The 25,298-nt window shown below is 47.6% G+C and overlaps 2 protein-coding genes across 4 annotated transcripts in view; one reads left to right on the plus strand and one right to left on the minus strand.

The window, feature by feature from the left end:
- MPHOSPH10 (M-phase phosphoprotein 10) overlaps positions 1 to 7,053 on the minus strand; it is a 40,435-nt gene extending 33,382 nt beyond the window's left edge. The window contains exon 1 of the mRNA XM_029575780.1: positions 6,742 to 7,053. Within this exon, the coding sequence (XP_029431640.1) occupies positions 6,742 to 6,815 (74 nt within the window). The 5' untranslated portion in view covers positions 6,816 to 7,053. The remainder of the gene's footprint in view (positions 1 to 6,741) is intronic.
- A 44-nt stretch (positions 7,054 to 7,097) lies between these two features.
- MCEE (methylmalonyl-CoA epimerase) overlaps positions 7,098 to 25,298 on the plus strand; it is a 76,830-nt gene continuing 58,629 nt past the window's right edge. The window contains exons 1-3 of one of the 3 annotated variants that reach the window (XM_029575782.1): positions 7,098 to 7,261; positions 12,097 to 12,437; positions 17,084 to 18,185. In XM_029575782.1, coding sequence (XP_029431642.1) covers positions 7,234 to 7,261; positions 12,097 to 12,437; positions 17,084 to 17,221 — 507 coding nt within the window. In that variant the 5' untranslated portion in view covers positions 7,098 to 7,233 and the 3' untranslated portion in view covers positions 17,222 to 18,185. Of the gene's footprint in view, positions 7,262 to 7,347; positions 7,488 to 12,096; positions 12,438 to 17,083; positions 18,186 to 25,298 lie in introns of those variants that run through there. The other 2 variants (XM_029575781.1, XM_029575783.1) reach the window with 2 other exon arrangements.

Here is a 25,298-nt window from a genome sequence, read left to right on the forward strand (position 1 = left end):
CCACCGAAACTCCGTGCACCCGCCCCCGAAAAGATCCTAGCGCTGCCACTTGCACCCGCAAAGTACTACAGGACAGGCCCTTAGCCAACCCCTCCTGGAGAAACAGCAGAATATCCGGAATAGTCGCCCGGGTAGGTGCTGTGCCGCGAAGCACACACCAAGTCTCAAACAGTCGCCACACGCGCACGTACGCCAAAGACGTAGACTTCTTTCGGGAATGCAACAGCGTGGACACCACGGAAGCCGCGTATCCTTTAGAGCTCAACCGCTGCCTCTCAAAAGCCATGCCGCTAGACAAAAGCGATGCACCAGGTCGAAACAAACGGGCCCCTGATGTAGGAGATCCGGCAGAAACGGAAACCGAAGTGGCCCCTCGACCGCTAGATTCACCAGATCCGCGAACCAGGGCCTTCTTGGCCATTCTGGAGCCACCACGATCACCTCCGCCGGATGCTGCTCTATGCGACGCAGCACCCGTCCGATAAGCGGCCACGGAGGAAACACGTAAAGTAACACATCCCTCGGCCACTGAACTACCAGTGCATCCACTCCTTCCGCCAACGTCTCCCGTCGACGAGAGAAAAATCGAGGAGCCTTTGCATTGCGGAACGTGGCCATCAGGTCCACCGCCGGTGTGCCCCACCGATCGCAAAGGAGCCTGAAGGCGTCCTCCGCGAGCTCCCACTCCCCGGGATCTAACCAATGCCGACTGAGAAAATCCGCCTGGACATTTTCCACCCCGGCTATGTGGGAAGCCGCGATACTGCTCAAATGGGCCTCCGCCCATATCATCAACGACCGAGCTTCTGCCGCTACCGGCTGACTCCGGGTTCCCCCCTGACGATTGATATAAGCCACCGTGGTCGCATTGTCCGACAGAATCCTGACGGAACGCCCGCGGAGAAGCGGGAGGAACTTCACCAGAGCTAATCGCACCGCTCGAGTTTCCAACCGATTGATGGACCACGACGCCTCCCGAGCCGACCATGTTCCCTGAACCGCTCGACCGAGACAGACTGCTCCCCAACCGAGCAGACTGGCATCCGTGGTAACCACCGTCCACGACGGAGTTTCCAACGAAACCCCGCGACTCAAGTTTTCCTGGCAGAGCCACCATGGCAAGCTGTCTCTGGCTTCCTGGGTCAACGGCAGGCTGAGGAAAAATTCCTCCGAGACCGGGCTCCAGCGGGAGAGCAACGCGGACTGCAAGGGACGCATATGCGCAAACGCCCATGGAACTAACTCTAGCGTGGAGTTCATAGAGCCCAAGACCTGCAGATAGTCCCAGACCACTGGGACCGGTTTGCGCAACAACCTGCAAATTTGCCCCTGTAGTTTGAGGATACGCTCTTGCGTTAGGGCCACCGTGCCTTGACACGTGTCGAACACCGCCCCCAAATACTCCAGGGATTGCGACGGCACCAGATGACTCTTGGCCAGGTTGACCACCCAGCCCAGTGAGCGTAACAGGTGCAGCACCCGCTGAATCGCCAGCTGACAAAGAGTCCTCGACTTGGCCCGAATCAGCCAATCGTCCAAGTATGGATGCACCAACAGCCCCTCCTGGCGGAGTCTCGCCGCCACCACCACCATAATCTTGGTGAACGTGCGCGGAGCCGTTGCGAGGCCAAATGGCAACGCTTGAAACTGGTAATGTTGTCCCAGTACCGCAAAACGGAGAAACCGTTGGTGCTCCCGTCGAATCCCAATGTGCAGGTACGCCTCTGTGAGGTCCAGAGAGGCCATAAACTCTCCTTTTCTGACCGACGCGATCACGGACCGCAAAGTTTCCATTCGAAAACGCGGAACCCTTAGACACTTGTTGACACTCTTCAAGTCGAGAATGGGACGAAACGTCCCCTCCTTCTTGGGTACCACGAAATAAATGGAATACCGGCCCTGTCGGAGTTCGCCGGTCGGAACCGGAACGACGGCCCCGAGGTCGCGCAACCGCGCCAGAGTCTCCCGCACCGCCCGGCGCTTTTCTGAAAACCCGCAAGGGGACACCAGAAAAGCCGGAGCCGGACGGCGTGAAAAATCTAACGCGTAGCCGTGTTTTATCACCTCTAGGACCCACTGATCCGACGTAATCTTGGTCCATTCCTCGTAAAACCGGCTTAACCTGCCTCCAACCGGAGGAACCGAGGAACGGACCGGCCTCACTTCATTGCGCTGGCTTACTGCCCTGCACAGCCGGACTGGCCCCCGGACGGCCGAATCGACGCCCACGAAAGGACTGCGAGTACGATTGTTGGCGGGCCGCACCGTGACGGAACGAAGAGTTCGATCCTCGCGCCGCACGAGTTCTACGGCCCCCACGAAACCGCGGCCGAGCGGCTGGAGCACCCCGGAAGCGGTATCTATCCTCCGGTAAACGGTGCGCTTTATTCTCCCCCAAGGATTCTAGAATATCCTCCAACTCCTTACCAAAGAGCAACTTCCCCTTAAAGGGAAGAGAGCCTAACCTAGCCTTGGAGGTACCATCCGCCGCCCAATGGCGAAGCCACAACAGTCGCCGCGCCGCTACCGCAGAGACCATGGTCCGTGCCGAAGTGCGCAGGAGATCATAAAAGGCGTCCGCACTATACGCGATGACCGCCTCCAATCGACTCGCCTGTCTCGCCTCATCCGTCGATAGAGACTCATTCGCCAACAGCTGCTGTGCCCAGCGTAAACCGGCTCGCAACGAAAAATTACTACAAACCGCGGCCCGGATACCCAACGCCGAGACCTCAAAAATACGCTTCAGTTGAACCTCTAACTTCCTATCCTGTATATCTTTGAGAGCCGTACCTCCCGTTACCGGGATGGTGGTCTTTTTGGTAACCGCCGCCACCGCCGAATCAAGTTTTGGCAGACGCAAAAGTTCCAACACGTCCTCCGGCAGTGGATATAATTTATCCATAGCCTTAGCTACCTTGAGTCCCAAATCCGGAGTATCCCACTCCTTTAACATCAAATCCGATGCCGAGAAATGTAGTGGAAACGCCGACGAGGGACCCCTGAGGCCCAAGACAACCGGATCCGTCTGACCCAGACGAGATTCTACCTGGGGAAGTGGGATTCCCAGTTCCCCCAGGATTTCCGGGATGAGGGGCCCTAGCTCATCCCTATGGAACAACCGAACTACCTTCGGATCGTCCCCATCCGCAGCGTGCAGTGTCCCTGCATCCTTAGGCTCCGGCTCTTCATCCCCCTCAACCCCCCTCGGGGGCTGGGATGGACAGTCCAGATCCTCCTCCGGATCCGCCAGCGCCTCCGACTCTGACGAGGAGAGCGAAGGCCCCTCCGCCCCCCTGGAACGAAGAGGCCTTGGCCTGGGCCGGGGCCTAGACAGCCCCCCTCCCCCCGTACTGGATTTTGGGGCCTTGACCGCTGGCGCTCCGCTCTCAGAAGCGGGGACCCCCGGACCTCTCTTCCGAGCCAGGCGGCGTGCTTTAAACGCCTTATGCATAAGCAACACGAACCGCGAGTTAAAGGAGGAATCCGATGACCCCTCCTCCTCATCCTCGGGGGAATCATCCCCAGGAGACCCGGACCCTAACAGCCCTTCTTCGCCTCCAGACACCCTCTGGGGGGACAAACGCGGCGGGTCCCGCACCTGTGCGCTGGTCTGCCGGCCCGCGCTAACTTGTGCTGCCCGCGCTGAGAAAATGGCCGCCGTTCCCGCCGAAAACGCTGGCAAAATGGCCGCCGTCCCTGACGAACTCGCAGCCGTCCGCTCCGGGAACGCTGCTACCTCGCGGTCCTGCCTACCCCGCCGAGACGCCGAAGGCACCGCCGACCCTCCTTCTCCGCCGCCCACGCACGCGGAACAAAGACTGTCGCGCGACAGCCTCCCTGCCGCGGACCCGCAGGCCCTGCACGATGCCTGCCGAGGCATCCCTCACACTGGCGCGGCGAACGGAGGCAGAGAGAACAAAAAAAAATCAAAGTTTCTCCCCGGATCGGCGGGCTCCAGTCACCGCGAGCAAGCACAGCCTAGCAAGCACAAGCACACACACCACACACAGCACACAAAATAAATAAAAACAAATTTTTTTTTTTTTTAAACTGCTTACCTCGGATCCGGAGCCGGCTGGGGGGAGTGAGCCGGGACCCCCGGTATCACCCCCAGCCCTGTGGAGCCGGTACGTGGGGCTCTCCCACTCCTCGGCTGCCTCTACCAGGGGGAACAGTCCCCTCAGGACCCTAACTTCCCCTGGGAGGCGGGGATTGGGACCAGCAGGCAAGCCTCTGCGGTCCCTTCCCACTAGACAAAAAACCAACAAACTTTCCTACCTTTTTTTTTTTTTTTCACAAAAACCACCTAACCAACGTAGGCCTAACACAGACTGTAGGTTTTGCACCCTCTCCACCTGCTAGGAGACAGAAGAATACTGCCAGACTGTAGGTGGCACCAGCCTATATGTAGGCGGAGTTTTTTGTTTATAAACTTCTGTCTCCATCTGCTAGAGGGGGGGCAAAACCCAGGAGTCTGGACTGATCCTGGTACGTACAGGGAATATGAATTTGCTGAGGGGGTGGTAGATGCCTGAGATTATCTACCAGTAGAAGTAGCAGAAACTAGAACTGAAATATGCTTGAGACAGAGAGCACAGTGGTGAGAGCGGGGTGGGGTTTAAAGGTAATAAATAGAATAAATGAAGGATGGGCCTTTAGTGTTTGCTCAGTCATATAAAAAACTTTAGAGAACCAATCAGCCCATATTTTTAAGCACCAAAATGGAAAAACAAATCTCTTTATAGCGTGTGTCTCCTTTGTATTATCTAAGGGTTTATGTGCATATTTTGCTTTTTGTGATTTTTTTTTCTTTCCTCGTCCTACCCCTAGCAGTCCTCCACCTTCCAGCCTGTGGCAGCTGCTTCCCCACATCCAAGAACAATGGTTCCTATCCCATCTGGACCCTGATCTTCTTCCAACCACAGATTGCAGCTCATCTCCCACCCAGTCCCGGCACCTTATTTCACAAATGACAGCTCCTCTCCCACCTATTCCCTGCCTGGCTCTTGATTGACAGCAACTCTCACCTGGGCTCAGCTACTCTCCAGCCCAGAGCCAACTGATGGCCCCTCTCCCTGGCAGAGGCACCAGCTGCCAAATTTTAGGCAGCTGGACAACTTAGCATCTGAGATTTCCCCAGCCATGAGGACCAATGAAGGAAAATACATAAAAATAGACAGAGGGTGTATGGCTGCATCAGATTTCAAAGAAAGCTGGGGTAACAAGCATAGGGTTATAATTATGACTGCTCCAACATTAATGAGCATGCTTAGGACAGATAAAAGAGAATAGTGATAAGAACAGGATTGAGAGATCATGTAAAAGACTTGAGGTGGGGGAAGAGCTAGTGTGCTTTAAGTACAGGAATTTAAATGTTCATCTACCCAGGTGGTATAAAACAAGAAAGGATAACGGCAGTCTGGATGGGCCAACTAGCCTCTCTCTGCTGCCATTTAGAATATTACCTCCATCAGGTTTCTCTATCAAGATCTTCCCTTGGATTATCTTTTGTCCCACCTCCTTTCTTCTCCATTTCCCCCTCCTCCCTTTCAGGTTCCTCTCAGTTTCTCAAGACAAAAAGAACTGCGGCAGACTAGTATCAGGTCAGAAAAGTGGGAATACACAAGGATGTGCTCTGTAACCCTTCTGATGCTCTTGCCCCGTGTTGGGCACTTCCTTTGTAATGAGGAAGGATAGGAAGGGGAGGCACAGCCATAGACTGGGAGCAGAATTGCCAAATTTCAGCCATCAAATTTCTGAATATTTGGAGATCCTGTTTAATATCTTTGCTAATGGAGTTAATGCATATACGACTTATTGACACTTTTCACCATTAGAAAAACATAGAATAGCACATAAGACCTCGTCTAGTCCACCGAATTTGCATGCTGCTACAGTGCCATAGACCCCCAGGTGATCTCTGATTTTTCCCCTCACTTCTTTGCAGTTAATGATCCACTGCACTTATCCTTTGCTTTCTTGAACTATTATTGTTTTTGCCTCTATTGGCTACATTGGGAGAGTGTTCCATGCATCCATCACCCTTTTCTGTGAAGAAATATTTTCTAAGATTACTCCTGAGCCTACCCCTTTGGCGCCTAATATCCTGACCACAAGTTCTCAAACTTTTTAACTCCAATAAAGGTTTGCTTTTACCAGTCCAGAAGTGAAACTATTGTTCTGTACATTTTTTTAGGCCTATGATTAAATTATGGACTGAAGTCTAAGCAAGCAACATAAAAAAAAATGTATTCAACACATACTGAATATAGCATAGCTATCAAATCACACACTGTATTGTATAATCACATGAGGGACTTGGATGTCAACCTGCAGCTGGGGCTGCAGGACATTTCCGAACATTTTAGCCCTCTCTCTTTTTTCAGTACAGTACCTCAAAATTCTGTACAGTCCAGAAAAAGTAAAGACAGTTGGCAACTCTAACTGGGAGTACAGTAGTGCTTTACCATGACCCCAAACTACCACCGATTTGACTGTCAGCGCGAGAGGCGGAGGAAAGCTGGCTTTTTAAACTAGCAATGCCTGGTGCGACTTTTACCAAAGGACTGCCCTGTATTCTAATGATGTATCAATGGCTACCCTCGTCCGCCACCTCCCTCCATTAACATATCACATCCATTATATAACAGAAGCAGTAGCAAGTCGGGTGGAAATCCCCCAGTCCCTCCTCCAAGCTGCAAAGCAGCGATTCACCGCGGACCCAATTCCCACCTTTACCTGAGGAACCGCACGGGCTCAGCGCTCGCTGCTTCCAGCACCCGGATACAATCATCTAACCTAACCGCAGCCATCCTATCTTCATTCTCAGCCTCAACACATGGCGTCCTAAGGCCAGCCAGGAACTCACAATTTACGGAAATCCGACCAGAAAATGAAACTGGGGGTAGCTAGTTCCCCCAAGAGAAAGGTTCCGGGAGAGCGCAGAGGCTGCACTGCCCGGGCGGCTTCATTGTCCCTCGCGAGGCTCAGACCGCTGAAGACGGCACTAACGCGATCCGAGCGGGGTGCGGGTGCTTGAACTGAGGGTTCAGTATTTTCCCTCCTTTACCTCCGCCTTTGTCATACTGTAACTGCCGAAACCTCAGAAGCGATGGACATGACGTCACAAAGCCTCTCGGTCTTCGCCACGCCTTCAAGTCATTCAGCTACTTTTTGTTCGTTTTCCTCGATCGAGCGCTGAAATAAAGTTGTATCGTATGACGTGCAAGTATGGCGGCCTCCATCGTGAGAGGTGCAGGTAAAGGTTTTTCTGTCACTGATAGGGAAGCTGCTGAGGGTTTTGTGGCCGTTATATTGTCCAAATATTTATGCGATAAAATTGCAGTAGAAACCAGTTTACGTGAAACTCATATTTGTGTGTAGACAGCGATAGAGCTCTTAAATTAATCAATGGTGACATAGGGATAGAGTAGTTACCAAACTTGAAACAGGTGGTATAATTAAGATATGCGAATTTTGAGGGGGTAAGAGAATACGTTATTTTCTTTATATAACATTTACTACTTATTTTGTATGATTGAGGTAGTCGGAGTCCTTTAAGTTTTATGGTGTACATGTTGAAATAGAATATGACGGCAGATAAGGTCCTAAAGATCTACCAAGTATGCCTAACTCTATTCTGTTACTGCTTCCCTTTCTACCGCCTTCCTGGGAAATAAAGTTGCTTGATTTCCTAGATTAATGTTATTGTAATAATTGCCATCTGCTAGAACTTGCTGAATAATGCGGGTGGTATGCTTTTGCTGATCACGATTTTGGCTCATCTCGAAAATAAAACTCTTAAAAGTATTTATTTATTTCCATTTTATACTGTGAGCTTTGTAAAATGCTAAATGTACAATTATCGTTATGCTCAGAGCTAACAGTTTGCTTTAAAAGAAAGCTCTAACCTCTGTGTAAATATTTGTATTCTTTAAATAATTCCTTTAGGAGCAAACATACTTAGAATATCACTCATTATCTCTATGGAATGGGATGTGCCTGACCGGTCAGATCTCATGAGGTTTAGGGGAATTGTTGACTCTTGCTAGTATGACAGCTCCTAAGGGAATTGCTTAAATAATCTAAAAAAAGACTTAATATTTTATTGAATTAATACAGAATAAGCAAGGGGTACTTCTTATGTTTTCTTTTAATCACTAAAAAAAATACAGTAGTATAACTTTCTTTCAGATCTGGGCCTGATTTACTAAATTGTTCCCCCCCCCAAAAAAAAAAAAAGAAAAGATATTAAAAAAAAAAATATATATAGGTCAGAGAAAAGCCTTAGTAAATCAGGTCAAACTCCCAACCTCCCCCTTTCATCTTAATAGTTTTGAAAGCTCCTACTGATTTTCCTTTTAGCTTCAAACTACTTAGAAGATCTCTTTCATTAATTTTGGATCCTGGCCAATTGTAAACCACTGAATATAGAGCCATGTTCTTATTCAAGAAATAGATCAACTATTGGGGATCTAACTGGCCACTTTCTGAAACAGAATGCTGGGCACAGTAGATCTAGGTTTCACCTAGCATGGCATTTCTTATGTTCTAATGAATGCTAATGACCCAAAGGTAATTACTGTGACCCTAAACAAATTCTTTAAAACTTCCTGTGCTTAAACTTGGCTTGGAATTTTTGGGAGCAAGGACTTCATGATGTGCATTATCTTGCTGTCTACATCATTGATGGTGCAATACTATTAATATTATAAATATACCCAGTAACGTTAGTGCATCGCCATGCCATATCTGTGGATTTTAGTGTCGTCGTTCCTCCCTCCCCCCCCCCCCCCCCCCCCAAAATTCAGCCTACCAGCAAACTTGGTAGTAACCATAACTGTGACAAAACCTAGAAACATATGGAACACCTACAAAGAATATCAGGGGGAGAAGGTAGAGTAAAAAGTAATTAAATAAATAAAATCTTGGTCTCCCGGCCTCTTCTACCAAACCTCTGCAAATGCTGCAAAACGCTGCAGCCAGGATCCTCACAAACTCTTGCAGTACGGACCACATCACACCGATTCTAAAAATACTTCACTGGCTACCCATCCGCTACAGAATTCTCTTCAAGACACTGACCATCATTCACAAAACCATATTTCAGCAATCCTCTCTCCAACTCACCATACCCCTCAAACCACACTCCTCAGCAAGACCTACCAGATCTGCATACAGAGACTCCCTCCAGGTTCCCCCGAACAAATCCGCTATACACAACGCCATTGAAAAACGAGTGCTATCAACTGCCGGTCCGCATCACTGGAATTCTCTCCCGCCAGATCTCCGCCAGGAACATTGTCATATCACATTCAGAAAAAAATTAAAAACATGGCTGTTCGCCCAAGCATATCCTTGAAGAAGCCTATGGTTACCCACACAGACCAACACCCCACGGTTGCGTCCTCTTTCCGCCGCACAAAGGAACTGTTTTTCTGCTAACTGCGCTCTCATATAACTTGCCTAACCGACTCCACTGTGTAAATTGTATATAATTCTTACCATGTAAGCAATTACTCTCTGCTTACATGCACTGCTCTCCACTTAGAAATTGTTAATCTATCCCTTTTTTCTAACAGCCTTGTTCCACATTCCCTGTTATAATGTAACTTTCGCTTTCAGTGTTAACTGGTTTACCCCCTAGTTTTATTGTAAACCGGTATGATAAGACCTGGTCTTGAGCATCAGTATATTAAAAGAATTTAAATAAATAAATCTAGAGGGAATCTATGGTTAAGATCCCAATTGAATTGATGCATTGAGACTGACAAGGCCAGAACTACACAGAAATAGATTAAGTTCCTCATTTATTTATTTATTTATTAGGGGGTTTTTTATACCGATATTCGAGTGGACATCATATCGGTTTACATAAAACTGCAGAGAAATACAATAAACAGGGAGGGGGAAGAGAGGGGGCAGCGATGAAAGATAAGCTCTGAGGAAGAGTAGTGAAGAATAAAAGGACAGAAAATAACAAGTGAACAATAACTAGTGGTAGATGAATGGTTGTCCAAGGGCTAACAATAAGCACTATCTACAATTTTACAGTAAGTAACAAACAATATACACAAATTAGCATTGTGTATAGAGTAGCAAGGAAATAGCACTCAAAGAAAGGCAGGGTAGCTAAAAGAGGGGAGGGGGATAGGGAGGCGTATTAAATGCGTTATTTACAGAACTGGTGAGCAGAGGCAAAAGGGGGGGGAAGCTTAATTATATTTAGCTATATAATTAAATAATTCAGAAACTGCTTTAAGGCTGGACATGTGACAAGGCTATGCATAAAGTAAGGAATAACTAGTTAACCAGGTTGTTTACTGCTAAGGAAACAGGATTGCGTATGTCTTGCTGCCCCTGTGATTAATGAATATTAATAAGCAAAGTACTGTAATTTTGTTAACCAATGAACAGAGAATAATTAATAAGAGAGTATAGATACTGACATTTTATAGGACCATTCTCAATCCCTCAGCTTATAGGTTAAATCTCAATTCTTTACCTTATTTGTAAAAAACAGAAGTTAAAAGATATATTTAAGCCTGCATTGTATCTGCATAGCCAGGCATTGATCTATGGATTTTTGATAGTAGCAAGCCTCTGTGTACACATTCCTAAATAAAAGGGAAGTGGTTGACTGCTGTCTAACAGATAGTCTGAGTTGTTTTCTTAACAGTCTAAAGAGAAAAACCAGGGTTTTCTACAACGGTCAAAAGTGGGGAATTAACAAAGTCTGCACTGAATGGCTATACAGCTGAATCAAGTTCCCAAGAAGAGGAGGCAGAATTGAGTAATGTGATGCAGTGGCAAGGTTGTGGTACAGTCTGAGATATAATTGGAGGAGATGGTAGGTTTTGCTGCAAGACAACTTGGAAACACTCTCAATCTTAACAACAGGCAGTTGTTATGGCTGATAGATGGGAGGTCTCTGTAACACAGGGAGTGGTGGTAAGGCCAATATTAGGTAATAAACAGTGCAGTGCAGACTAGAACAATTGGGGAGACTAAGTAGGCTGAATGGGCCTTATCTACCAAAATCTGCTATGCTACTTTGTGTAGTACTACATTTGTATGCTGTACATCTCTGGAGATCCTTTTCCAGCCTACTCACTTTCTGGGTTGACTGACTTGAATTGCTGCTTTAATGTATTTTCCCTTATAGTTGCTTCAGCAAGCAGGGTTTGAAGCTGTGAGGAATACTGAAATACCAACCTGCTCAGTATTGTAAATCTCTTTAAATGTAGTAAATGAGCACAAATAATTATGAAAATCCTTTATTTGCTATTCATAAGAACATAAGAAATTGCCATGCTGGGTCAGACCAAGGGTCCATCAAGCCCAGCATCCTGTTTCCAACTGAGGCCAAACCAGGCCACAAGAACCTGGCAATTACCCAAACACTAAGAAGATCCCATGGCACTGATGCAATTAATAGCAGTGGCTATTCCCTAAGTAAATTTGATTAATAGCCGTTAATGGACTTTTCCTCCAAGAACTTATCCAAACCATTTTTTAACTCAGCTACACTAACTGCAGTAACCACATCCTCTGGCAACAAATTCCAGAGCTTTATTGTGCGTTGAGTGAAAAAGAATTTTCTCCGATTAGTCTTAAATGTGCTACTTGCTAACTTCATGAAATGCCCCCTAGTCCTTCTATTATTCGAAAGTGTAAATAACTGATTCACATCTACCCATTCAAGATCTCTCATGATCTTAAAGACCTCTATCATATCCCCCCTCAGCCGTCTCTTCTCCAAGCTGAACAGCCCTAACCTCTTCAGCCTTTCCTCATAGGGGAGCTGTTCCATTCAGCCTAACATTCACTCTGAAAATGAATGTCTCTGTTCCTAGTACAATAATAATGCATGCACTAGGCAGCTTGGCCTGTTCATGCCAAACTACTTCATCTGTTCCCCTACATTAATTTCCAGAATTACAGAAAGTAACATTGGTTATATGAGAGTTGGAGCAGGAAGGAGACAGACATTTCTGCTCTCTTCTTACTGTTGCTTCTAATACAGTGGTAAAATGTAATTCCTACTTATTTAACTTCAATAATGTTATATAAAATACTATTGAATTGTTGCAGGGCTTTTCACAAGGCTGCAAACTGCAATTCCAGCAGTGCGAGCTTTGTCAGCATCACAGTCCATGAGGCAGAATGTTCCAGGCTCTTTGTGGAAACTGGGTTCACTCAACCACATAGCAATTGCAGTACCTGATTTGGAGAAGGCCCGGTCTTTCTACCAGGATGTACTAGGAGCCCGGGTGAGCAAGACTGTCCTGCTTCCTGAACACGGCGTTTACACTGTGTTTGTGGACCTGGGAAACACAAAGCTGGAGCTGCTTCATCCCCTGGGAAAGAACAGCCCTGTCGCAGGCTTCTTGGAGAGAAACAAGGCCGGAGGGATGCATCATATCTGCGTTGAGGTATGAATTGTTTCCAGGCATTGCTTAAAACAGTACTCTCTCTCTTCAAAATGCTTTTAAGTTTAAAAGGAAGGTGATACAAAGAGCAATTTAATGCAGAACATGGCTGTTGCTTATTAGTTAAGGTATCTGCATCTCATAACTTGATTTCCTATACTATTATTTTTGATTTTGGTATGTTTACTGACATCTTTATAACAACCAAAAAAAAATCACCGTTACTACACATGACTCAAGGAATGCCAATCTTTAGGGTTTATTTACTAAGTTGCAGTATTTTTTTCACAGAATATCGCAGCTTAGTGAATCCCACAGTATTTTCCCCTGTAGTATTTTACTGTGACAGGTCAACCCCACGGCCTGGGACCACTATCATTTAAAGTCTATCAAAATCCTGGGAGTCACGAGATATCCACAGTCCCATGACCCACTGCCCCTTGATGCAGCCAAAGTATATAAAATAAAGGTATTAAGTTTTATTTTTGTGTCCCTGGTACACTTACCTAGATAACCCTGATGTCCTCCGAGGGCAAGAAGGATGGTAGTCCTCACGCATGGGTGACATCATCGGATGGAGCCAGGCACGGAAAGCTTATGTCAAAGTTTCTAGAACTTTGAGCCTCTCTGAGCATGCGCAGCATGCCATTATACCACACATCCACGCGGGTCCCTTTATGTCTTTTTTTTTTTTTTTTTTTTTCCAATGGAGCTTCGTGATCGTAAGTAATTGTTTCTCTCACTTTTTCACGGTTTTGAGCTGTTTTCCAGTGAGTTCCTGTCATCAACATGGGGGCCCCTTTTTTTTTTTTTATCCATTTCGATAAATGTTATTTTGCTGACGTCCCCAGAGTGGCGGTGTCCTTGGTGCCCACTGGTCAGCATTAGTTGCTGCCATCAATTTTTTTTTTTTTTTTTAAGAATTGCGCCCCCCCCCCCCCCCCCCCCCACACCCAGTGCTTGAAGATTGTCAGTCATGCATCACATTAACATCTGGAATTGCAGCAAGGGTGCCAAGATGACCCCTAAAAGATGTACGATCAGATGTGAAAAGTTGAAGCAACTCTTTTGGGTATGAGCAGGCTAGACCATTGCTATTGGAGGCATCGTCATTGAGGAGCCATGGAGCCACACTGATGTACACCGAGGCATTGACATTATCGGAGCTGTTGGTTCCGTCGATGGCTGCCAGGGACACTAGAGACTGACCATTATCTGCCTCTCACAGGTCGAAGGCATCGGGTTCATCATCTTAGACATCTGCACTGAGGAAGGTCCAATCTAAGCATTGAGGTGAGCCAAATAAGCATCATTAGTCCCCGTCGATGCATGGTGCCGGGCGCAGGGATGTACCAGCTTCAGCTGCGATGCACCAAAGTGTCCCTGTGGCAAGGAGTGCCAATCCTTCAGCGAAACCCAGGGTTCGAGACTGTGTCTGCCAGCTCCGATGCCCGCCACCAATCCTCCTTCTGGTTCTGAAGAGTATGTGGTCGCACCTCCTGGATCCTAGTCAGTATTGGTATCGGCGATCTTTGAGAAGGAGCTGGAGAGGTGCATACAGATGGCCATGGAGAAGGCGATGTAGAGCCTGGGTGTCGCAGTACCGATGACCCCAGAACCAGCACCATCCTTCATCAAGCCACTGTTGGTTTCCCTGCAGGCACTCCTCAGTGCTTTACTGACACAGGCAGTATCAGTTCTCAGGGTGGCACTGATGCCCAGTGGGGCATCGGTGCCACCAACTGATCTGGTGCTGGTTCACAGCTCCCCAGAAACTAATCCAGAGAGTGCACCAGGTCCTGAGCCCCCATGGCAGAGCACCCAGTGTCCCATCCCCGCTATCTGGCAGTGAGGAAAACAGCCCTTATGACCTTGGATGATGCCTCCAATGTTTGTTTGTTTCAGATGATACATCAAAGGATCTCCCTTCAGAACCATTTCCTCCCGCCGACAGAAGGATGTCTTCTCCAGAAGACCTCTCCTTTGTAGGATTTGTTAGGGAGATGGCGGAGGCCATCCTGTTTCAGTTGCAAACGGAAGAAGATACCTGGCACAAAATGCTGGACATCCCCAGTTTGCAGAGCCTCCCAAGGAGATCGTGGCAGTCCCAGTGCTTCGGTGTTTACTGAAGAGGATGTTGGGGAGGTACCCGTAATGGAGAAGGTTTTCATGGGTAATGATTCAGATGGATTGAATCAAATCACGGTGAACCTAGAAGATGTGGTAGGCCTGATTGATAAACTGAAGAGTAGTAAATCACCTGGACCGGATGGTATACACCCCAGAGTTCTGAAGGAACTAAAAAATGAAATTTCAGACCTATTAGTAAAAAATTTGTAACCTATCATTAAAATCATCCATTGTACCTGAAGACTGGAGGATAGCAAATGTAACCCCAATATTTAAAAAGGGCTCCAGGGGCGATCCAGGAAACTACAGACCGGTTAGCCTGACTTCAGTGCCAGGAAAAATAGTGGAAAGTGTTCTAAACATCAAAATCATAGAACATATAGAAAGACATGGTTTAATGGAACAAAGTCAGCATGGCTTTACCCAGGGCAAGTCTTGCCTCACAAATCTGCTTCACTTTTTTGAAGGAGTTAATAAACATGTGGATAAAAGTGAACCGGTAGATATAGTATACTTGGATTTTCAGAAGGCATTTGACAAAGTTCCTCATGAGAGGCTTCTAGGAAAAGTAAAAAGTCATGGGATAGGTGGCGATGTCCTTTCGTGGATTGCAAACTGGCTAAAAGACAGGAAACAGAGAGTAGGATTAAATGGGCAATTTTCTCAGTGGAAGGGAGTGGACAGTGGAGTACCTCAGGGATCCGTATTGGGACCCTTACTTTTCAATATATTTATAAATGATCTGGAATGAAATACGACGAGTGAGATAATCAAATTTGCAGATGACACAAAATTGTTCAGAATAGTTAAATCACAAGCAGATTGTGATAAATTGCAGGAAGACCTTGTGAGACTGGAAAATTGGGCATCCAAATGGCAGATGAAATTTAATGTGGATAAGTGCAAGGTGATGCATATAGGGAAAAATAACCCATGCTATAATTACACAATGTTGGGTTCCATATTAGGTGCTACAACCCAAGAAAGAGATCTAGGCGTCATAGTGAATAACACATTGAAATCGTCGGTTCAGTGTGCTGCAGCAGTCAAAAAAGCAAACAGAATGTTGGGAATTATTAGAAAGGGAATGGTGAATAAAACGGAAAATGTCATAATGCCTCTGTATCGCTCTATGGTGAGACCGCACCTTGAATACTGTGTAGAATTCTGGTCGCCGCATCTCAAAGATATAATTGCGATGGAGAAGGTACAGAGAAGGGCTACCAAAATGATAAGGGGAATGGAACAGCTCCCCTATGAGGAAAGACTAAAGAGGTTAGGACTTTTCAGCTTGGAGAAGAGACGGCTGAGGGGGGATATGATAGAGAGGTCTAGAACGGGTAGATGTGAATCGGTTATTTACTCTTTTGGATAATAGAAAGACTAGGGGGCACTTCATGAAGTTAGCATGGGGCACATTTAAAACTAATCGTAGAAAGTTTTTTTTTTACTCAACGCACAATTAAACTCTGGAATTTGTTGCCAGAGGATGTTGTTAGTGCAGTTAGTTTAGCTGTGTTTAAAAAAGGATTGGATAAGTTCTTGGAGGAGAAGTCCATTACCTGCTATTAAGTTCACTTAGAGAATAGCCACTGCCATTAGCAATGGTAACATGGAATAGACTTAGTTTTTGGGTACTTGCCAGGTTCTTATGGCCTGGATTGGCCACTGTTGGAAACAGGATGCTGGGCTTGATGGACCCTTGGTCTGACCCAGTATGGCATTTTCTTATGTTCTTATACAAGATCCTTGTGGAGTTACTGTTGAGGATGAGGGAACACACCCTTTCAGTTCCTCATGTTAACAGGAAGTTAGACGCAGTTTATCTCATACTAAAGGCCCTTGGATTTGACAAGCATCAGCTTCTGCACCAGTCTTTGTTCATCAAATCTGCTCTCGAGAAGGTTAAGCACACTCTGACCCATTCCTCAGTGTCCCAGGGAAGGATCAGAGGGCCATGGACACTCTCTCTCTCTCTTTTTTTTATTTATAGTCCAAGCCCTCCAAAGTTTGGAGTGGTTTAAAAAAATACATTCATAAACATCTTGGGAGAAAGACGTTTCAAGCACCATCCTCATTGCATGCGTAGCGGCCTATCAGCTCTACATGAGCTAGTATGTGTGGGACATTCTGAAGCAGGTGCAGGGAGTGGCTAAGTAGCTGCCTGAGCAGCAGCAGGACACCCTCAAGTCGCTGGTGCGGAAAACATGGGGTCTGAGTAACCTACGATATTTTTGAAATGGCTTTGAGGGTCTCTGCAGCTGGAGTTGGCATCCGCAGACTCTTATGGCTGTGATTGATCTCCAAAATAATAGGGAACCACACATTCAGGAAAACATGATTTCAAAAGTGGAGAGAACCTCATATAAGAGCCAAGGGTATCACACTTTTTTTTTTTTTTTTTTTTTAATGCATTTATATAGTTTAACAAGCATCGACTTGTAATAGAATAGACTACAATACAGATTTGAAATATTCAGTTATATAGACATATATGGATAACATTTCTCTGTTTGTAGAAAAATATAAGAAAAATGGAGAACTTCATAATAGAGCGGAACAAAGAAAATAAAACATCAGAAATTCAGGCACGTCTGAGAGTTACCTCCCACCATATTCCATTTACACCATTAAACAACAGGTTTAAACAGGGCTAGCATGTGAGTCCAAGAACACCCTCAACTGATTTGGATCGAAGAAAATGAATCTCTTCCCCTGATGTATCAGACAACACTTACAAGGAAATTGTAACTTAAAAGATATTCCTTTCTGTACTACCTCTCCTCTTAATTCCAAGAAGGATTTTCTTCTCAACTGAGTTTGCTTTGTTAGATCTTGGTAACACCACACTTTCTGACCAAAAAAAAGTGTTTGAGAATTTCTAAAGTAATGCTTGAAAATGTTATTCTTGTCCATAAGAAATGTAAACGCAACCAGTAAGGGTCTACGACATGTTACCACCATATCTTGAGATGAATTCAGTAAAGAAGTTAAATCTTGAATATTTTGCTCTTCATTGTTTTCTTGTCTATCTTCAGCTGTATTTAAATAATATGCCTTTGATATCATTGGCTTAATCTCTTCAGAGATTTTTAGTACCTGTGAGACATACAATCTGAACAGATCAATAGGAGAAATATTTTTTAAGACAGGAAAATTAATAAATCTTAAGTTGTGAACTCTTAACAAGTTTTCAATTTTTTCAAGTCTATTTCAACTTCCATATCTTTCCGAATTATCAATGCATTAGATTTCTCCAATTCAGTCACTTTCTTCCATTTTTTTCTATTCCTATTTTCTGCATTGTTAATTCCAATGCATTATCTTTAACTTGTTGTTAATCCCACTATCGCTTTTTCCAAAGATTGGAGAGCTTTCCATATAATATTTAATGATATTTCAGGTTCAGCAATCTTTTTTAAATGGAGTTTGTGAACCGGACTCTGTGCTTTGCCCTGTCCTGCTGCTTTCCTGGCGCCATTTCCAGAATCAACAGATTTAATCCTGACCACGAAATCTAGCCCCGTACCTTCCTCCACTACTCCGGGCACTGACTTTACCTCGTGTCCTTGTATGTTTAGTCCTTCCACCACTTGAGCTTGCTCCAGGGCTCCGGCCTTCTCCCAGCTATCTGCCGGAATGTGTTCCTTGCTCTAGCAGCTCCCCTCCTCGTCATGGCCTGGAGGCGCCGGTCTATCCGGTGATCCAGGGGTTAAAGATAGTTCGGTCGGAGAAGCCTGCTCCTGCTACGGAGCTGTTTCTCCAGCGGCCTTCTCACCCGGCGAGAGCCGGAGGTACAGCGGCAAAGAATCTTCCGATCGTTGGTTGCGTTAGTTCCAGGGGGGTGGAGGTGATCTCTCCAGCCCTCACCCGGGCTTTTCGCTTCGTATGAGGCATTGGGAAATTTTTAAAGAAGAAATTTCGGGAGCTCTTTACGCTGCAACCAGTCAGGCGGCCATCTTGGAAAGCTCTCCTGTATCACACTCTTCTTTAAAGAAGTTTGACAGAAGCATTCACTTATTGTGGTAAAACAATGGATTTGTTACCAAAGTGACTGCTCACCTGCTTCAAAATATAATCACTGGGATCTCCACTTCTCTTAACACCACACATCTCATTTAAATGATATTACTTATTCATATGCTGAAAGAAATGTCTTTTGTTCTATTTATAAAGATAAATAAGTAATATCATGTAAATAAGTAATATCATGTAAAACTTCAGCAGCTCTTCACTAGGACCCAAGATCCACCTTTGAAACCAGGCTAGAAGAGGCCTTTCTTCTGCCTGAGGAAATACTATCCTCTGTCACCTTGATCCCACAGCAACAACGGGCCCCTTGCAGCCATCCAAGGCAGCAGAGGGACCCCCGGGATGAGGTTTTGACTGGATCATAGGGAACATAGCCATGTCCATCATTACCCAAGATGCTGGATACCCCAGTCGGGGGGGGAGGCAATGATTCTACCCAAACAAGTAGCCCCTTGTAATCTCCGACCAATGAGTCCTATCCATCATCGGGGGACGGTACAAATTAAACCTTTTGAGTACCCCTCCAAATTGCTCTTCCCCAAGACCCTATTGGGGACCAGTAGTGCATCAGGAAGTACTTCTTGCAGCACTTTCCTCCCTGTTAACGGCTACAATAGTTGAGCCCATCCCACTAAGTGAAAGAGGGCAGGGATTCTCCTCCCGGTACTTCCAGATTCCAAAGGAAACAGGACAACTCCGTCCCATCCTAGATTTAAGGGCCTTGAACAAATTTCTCCAGAAAGAAAAGTTCAAGATGGATCAAGGGTCCCAGGGAAACCCCTTGTTGCAAAAAGAAGACTGGCCCTCGATCTAAAGGATGCGATACCCACATCAAGATCTTTCATGGTCATCAGAAGTATCTCCGATTTTTTTTGTTGTGGGAAATCAGCATTTTCAATACCGTGTGTTGCCATTCGGGCTAGCGTTAGCCCCATGTGTCTTCACAAAATGCCTTTCTGTGGTGGTAGGAATCCATATTTTTCTGTATCTGGACAATTGACTGGTCAAGAGCATCTTTTGGGCAGAGGCCAAGGAGTTCCTGTGCTCGACCATGCGGGTGCTAGAGTCACTAGGATTCGTCATCAACTACCCCAAGTCCCATCTCAGCCCATCACCGCAATTAGACTTCATCGTAACCTTGCTGGACACAGCTCAGGCCAAGGCCTTCCTGCCAAACTCGAGGGACGTCACCTTTCTGTCCATTGCAGCAGAGGTTCAAGTGAGCCTGCAGGTCTCAGCCTGGCACTTGCTGAGATTGCTGGACCTTTTAGCTACAACAGTACATGTGTTTCCCATGGCACGCTTTATATATACGAAGAGCCTAATGGAGGCTTCAGTCTTAGTGGCACCAAGCCACTCGGGGACAGATTCCAAGTCATAATGTTCCTCTGGAACTCCTTGTCCTGGTGGAGGGACAATTCCAATCTAGAATGGGGGGTTCCCTTCCGATGTCCTTGGGTTCAGATTGTCCTAACTACGGATGTGTCCACCTGGATTGGGGAGCACTTGTAGATAAGCTCAGCACCCAGGGTCTTTGGTCTATCCAGGAACAGTTGTGTCAAATTTTCAAATTTCCCGGAGCTTCAGGCAGTCAGGTGTGCTCCCTGGGCTTTCGGAGATCAGCTGTCCAACAAAATTGTGTTGATACCACTTTGCCACTTGGTTGTTGGTCTGTATGTCAATAAGCAAAGAGACCCTGGTTCGTTTTTCCTGGTCAGGAAGTAGTGCAGATTTGGTCATGGGCCCTCTCCCAAGTAATGGTGCTCAAAGCCATGTATCTGGCCAGGAAGGAGAACATGATAGCAGACAGACTGAGTCGTTCCTTCCGACACCCCCCCCCCCAGGAGTGGAAATTGGATTTCCACTTGTGGAGAAGCTCGGAGGTGGATGTGTTCGCTGTGCCTTAGAACAGGAAGGGTCCTCAGATCTGTTCCCTGTACAGGTTACACAGCAAGCTAGTATCTGATGCCTTCGCTCGCCATTGCGGCAAGGACCTTCTGTAGGCGTATCCTCCAAGTCCACTGGTATCGAAGCTTTGCAAGAGCAAAGGGACTATGATCCTCAAAGCCCCTCATTGTACTTCATTGGCCGAGATAGGTCTGGTTTCCATTCCTTTGGGAGATGTCCATCAGGAAACCGATCAAGCTGGGAACTTCCCCAGATCTCATTAACTAGGATCTAGGACAGTTGCAGCATCCCAACCTCCAGGCCTTGTCGTTCACTGCTTTTGATGTTGAGAGGATGAATCTACAACTGCTTGATCTCTCAGAAAGTGTCTTGGGTCCTGATAGTTTCCCAAAAGCCTTCCACTAGAAAGTCCTGTCCACTGAAATGGAGGATGTTTTTAGTGTGGTGTGAGCAAAAGGCCCTAGATACCTTCTCATGCTCCACATAAAAGCTGCTTGACTATCTTCCACACTTTTCAGAGACTGTTCTGAAGACCTACTCTGTTAGGTTTCACCTGAGTGTGATTGGCACATACCATCATGGTGTAGAAAGTAAGCCCATCTCTGTACAGCCTATAGTTGTACAATAATTGTGAGGTCTGCTTCAGTTGAAGTCTCCCCTACAGCCTCCCGCATTGTCTTTGAATCTCAGCATGGTTGTAGCCCAGTTGATGAAAGTTCCCTTTGAGCCTCTGGGCTCCTGAGACCTAAAATACCTGACCTGGAAGGTCACATTTTTGGTGGCAGTCATTTCAGCTCTCAGGGTCAGTAAGCTCCAAGCCTTAGTGACGTACCCATCTTATACAAAGTTTTTCCACGATAGGGTGCGTGCATAAAACCACCGTAAGTGCCTGTCTAAAGTGGTATCAGACTTCCATCTTAACTAGTCCATCATCCTATCAACATTGTTTTTTCCCAGGCCCCATTCGCACCAAGGTGAACAAACCCTGCATAGTTTGTACTGCAAAAGAGCCTTAGCCTTCCATCTGGAATGAACAGAAGCCCATAGACAGTACACTTTTGATCAGAACAGGTTGGCAATCGCTGTCGCCATGCATATGCTTTCCAACAGGCTAGCAGACTGCATCTCCTGTTATACCCAGGTGGGATTACATCTCAGGGGTCATATCAAGGCACACTGTGTTCAAGCCATGGCAGAATCTGTGGTCCACTTGAGAGCAGCCCCCCTGGAGGAGATCTCTAGAGCTGCAACGTGAAGTTCCATCCACTCATTCACATCACATTGCTGTTTGGATAGGGATGGCCGATGCAACAACCCATTCTTTCTTTTCAGGCTGCCCCTCCCACTCTTGTTACCAACAAAACTGGTTGTTGTTGTACCTTTGGCACTCGTTTGGTGTTTTGAGGTCCCCTTTTATGTTGAGGGGCATCCTGTAGCTAGGGATTCAACTATGTTTGAGGACTGCCATCCTGCGTGTCCTTGGTGAAAGAGTTGCGTACTTGTATCAGGTGTTCTCTAAGGACAGCAGGATGTCAGTCCTCACAAAACCCGCTTGGCACCCCGTGGAGTTGGGTTTCACTGCATGGGTATTGCTCTTAATTTAATTTTGTTCCTCAGTTCTGTGTTATAAGACTGAAGGGACCCTGCATGGATGTGTGGTATAATGGCATGCTCAGAGAGGCTCAGGCAAAGTTCTAGAAACTTTGACACAAGCTTTTTGTGCCAAACTCCATCCAATGATGTCATCCATGTGTGAGGTCTGGCATCCTGCTGTCCTTGGAGAACACCTATTCCCTGTACGTACCCGGATCAGTCCAGACACCTGGGTTTTGCCTCTGCACCAGCAGATGGAGACAGAGCAAGATTTGACGGGCTCTGCCACATATAGCAGGGTGCCACCCACAGCCTCTCAGTCTTCCTCTGTCTCCAGCAGATGGTACAGGTACAGAGCCACAGCCTCTAGGATCCCTAGTGGGGAGGCTTTTGGTAGTTAGTTTATTTTCAGCAGGATCTTGGTCTTGTATTTGTTGTTTCTTGGAAAAAATAAAAAGAAGACAGTCCCTCGAGAGAGCCTCCCAGGGGGGTGGAAGGTTCTGAGGGGACCATCCCCCCCTGGTCGAGGACCCGGCCCTTTCTGGTTAGCGTCGGGGGTGACACCGGGAAGTCCGGTTCTCTCACCCCCCACTGGAGCAGGAGTCCAGTACCAGGGACAGCGGCCGGCAAGTAGAAAAAAAAAAAGTTTTGTTATTTGTGTGCGCCGACTCCCTGCTGCCTCTTTCGCGGTTCCTGTTTGTTTTGCTGTAAAAAAATGTTTCTTTCAGCGGTAACCGGCGGAAGGGGAGAGGGGATCTTCGTGCCGCGCATGCAGCTCGGCACTCGCACGACGGGCTATGTTCGGCTTGTGTACTGGGCGGCGAGGGGCCATCCGATTCTGGTCGGGGGGGGCTGGGTTCAGGCGCCGCGGTCGCCGTTGCGCGCTCGTCCAAGTGCGGCAGGGAGTGAGGATCCGTTCCCACTCAGCGCGGGAACGGCAGCCATTTTAGGCTCCCTTAGGGAAGCCATACGGTCAGCGCCGGGGGATGGGGCGCTGCCTCCCGCACTCTCGCCACAGCAGCTGCCGCCCGGTGGGGGGGGGCCCCCCCGGGGGGAGCTGCCTCTTCCTTGTAGGAGAATAGCCCGGGGAGGATTCCTCTTCTTCAGAGTCCTCCTTTTCTTTGGACTTTGTGCTACTGATGTACAAAATATTTAAAGCTAAGAAGGCAGGGAGGAAGTTGACTCTGGGGGACTGGAGCTGCAACCAAAAACCCAGAAGCGCCGGAGAAGGGATAGGTCCCAGAGGGACTCAGACCCACTTAAGGATAAGCGACGGTTGCGGTCCGCCCCTAGAGAAACGGACACTGAGTCCACGTCTCAGGATGAGACGGATCCCCAGGTGAGGCCCCTGGGGGGGGGGGCCAATGAAGGGGATGTGGAGGTACCGGCTCAGCCAGGTACCAGCAAGGGATCTCCAGCGGTGGAAGGGGACGACCCGAAGGTGGTACATCTTTTTAAGAAGGATGAATTGGCATTGCTTATCCCAGCCATTCTTCAGGAGCTCGGCATAGATGGCCCGCCGGTGGAGTCCCGTCCGGGAGCAAAAATGGATCCAGTTTTGTTGGGCCTCAGGGGGCCTACGGTGGCTTTTCCGTTCCACTTCTCGGTGACGGATCTTCTCTTCCGGGAATGGGACACTCCGGATCTGGGCCTAAAAGTTAGCAAGGCCATGGACAAGCTATATCCCCTTCCAGAGAATGCTTTGGAGCTCCTCCGACTTCCTAAGGTGGACGCAGCGGTGTCGGCCATGACAAAGAGGTCCAAGATTCCAGTGACAGGGGCCACAGCCCTTAAGGACTTGCAGGATAGGAAGCTGGAGCTTCAGCTGAAGAAGGTCTTTGAGGTTTCAGCTCTGGGCGTCCGGGCAGCGATATGTAGTACTTTTGCCCTACGGGCGGGCCTTCGCTGGCTAAGCAACTCCAGGCCAATGCCGGCCTCTCAGAAGAAGAAGCTGCTCAAGCGGGTCGTCTGGAGGCGGTGATCGCTTACAGTGCAGATGCGCTGTATGACCTTTTACATATGTCAGCCAGATCCATGGTCTCCGTGACTTCGGATACCAAGCTTCAAAATGGAGACGATTCGGTCGGTAGTCTCCTCAGTTCGACCAGGTGAGTTCCTGGCCTCTCTGGATCTCACAGAAGCATATCTCCATATCGGCATCCAACCGTTTTACCAGAGGTTCCTCAGGTTCTGTATTCTGGGCAAGCACTATCAGTTCCGAGCTCTACCTTTCGGCCTCGCCACAGCTCCTCGCACATTCACCAAGGTGATGGTGGCAGCACAGCTTCGGAGAGGGTTTCCTGGTACATCCCTACTTGGACGATTGGCTGATTTGGGCAAAGTCCGAGCTGCAGTGTCAGACAGCGGTCACCAGAGTCCTTCAGCTCTTGCGATCTCTCGGATGGGTGGTCAACCTTGCCAAGAGTCGTTTGATGCCGACTCAGTCTCTGGAGTTTCTGGGAGCGCTGTTCGACACGAGACAGGGCAAGGTATTTCTCACCAAGGAACGAGTGGTCAAGCTGCAAAGTCAGGTGAGGCACCTCTTGTCCCTACCGATGCCTCAGGTGCGGGATTATCTGAAGGTCTTGGGTTCCATGGCGTCCACGCTAGCTTTGGTTCCCTGGGCTTTTGCTCATCTGCGTCCTTTGCAATCCGCATTACTGTCCTGCTGGAGGCCTGTGTCAGAGCGATTCCATCTACCACTTCCGCTCACGGATCAGGTGAGAGCCAGTCTCCACTGGTGGCTGGTATCGGATTATCTGACGTGTGGCGTGTCCCTGGTCATGCCCGACTGGACGGTAGTCCCCACGGACGCCAGTCTCTCTGGCTGGGGAGTGGTCTGTCTGGGATGGTCGGTGCAGGGACAGTGGTCCAGGGCACAATCTCAGTGGTCCATCAATCTCTTGGAGACCAGCTCTGGCTCTCCAATCTTTTCTTCCAATTCTTCGGGGAAAGGCAGTCAGAGTCTTGTCCGACAATGCAACTACCGTGGCATACATCAATCGTCAGGGAGGGACCAGGAGTCAGCTCGTTGCGGCGGAGGCGCAGCAATTGATGAGCTGGGTGGAACGGAATCTCAGCAACATTGCGGCGTCTCATATCGCCGGAGTAGACAACGTTCAGGCAGATTTCCTCAGTCGACATCATCTAGATCCCGGAGAATGGGAACTAGCCGAGGAGGCTTTTCAACTCGTCTGCGAG

Source organism: Rhinatrema bivittatum, chromosome 13 (genome assembly GCF_901001135.1).
Source record: "Rhinatrema bivittatum chromosome 13, aRhiBiv1.1, whole genome shotgun sequence".
NCBI classification, from domain to species: Eukaryota; Metazoa; Chordata; class Amphibia; order Gymnophiona; family Rhinatrematidae; genus Rhinatrema; species Rhinatrema bivittatum.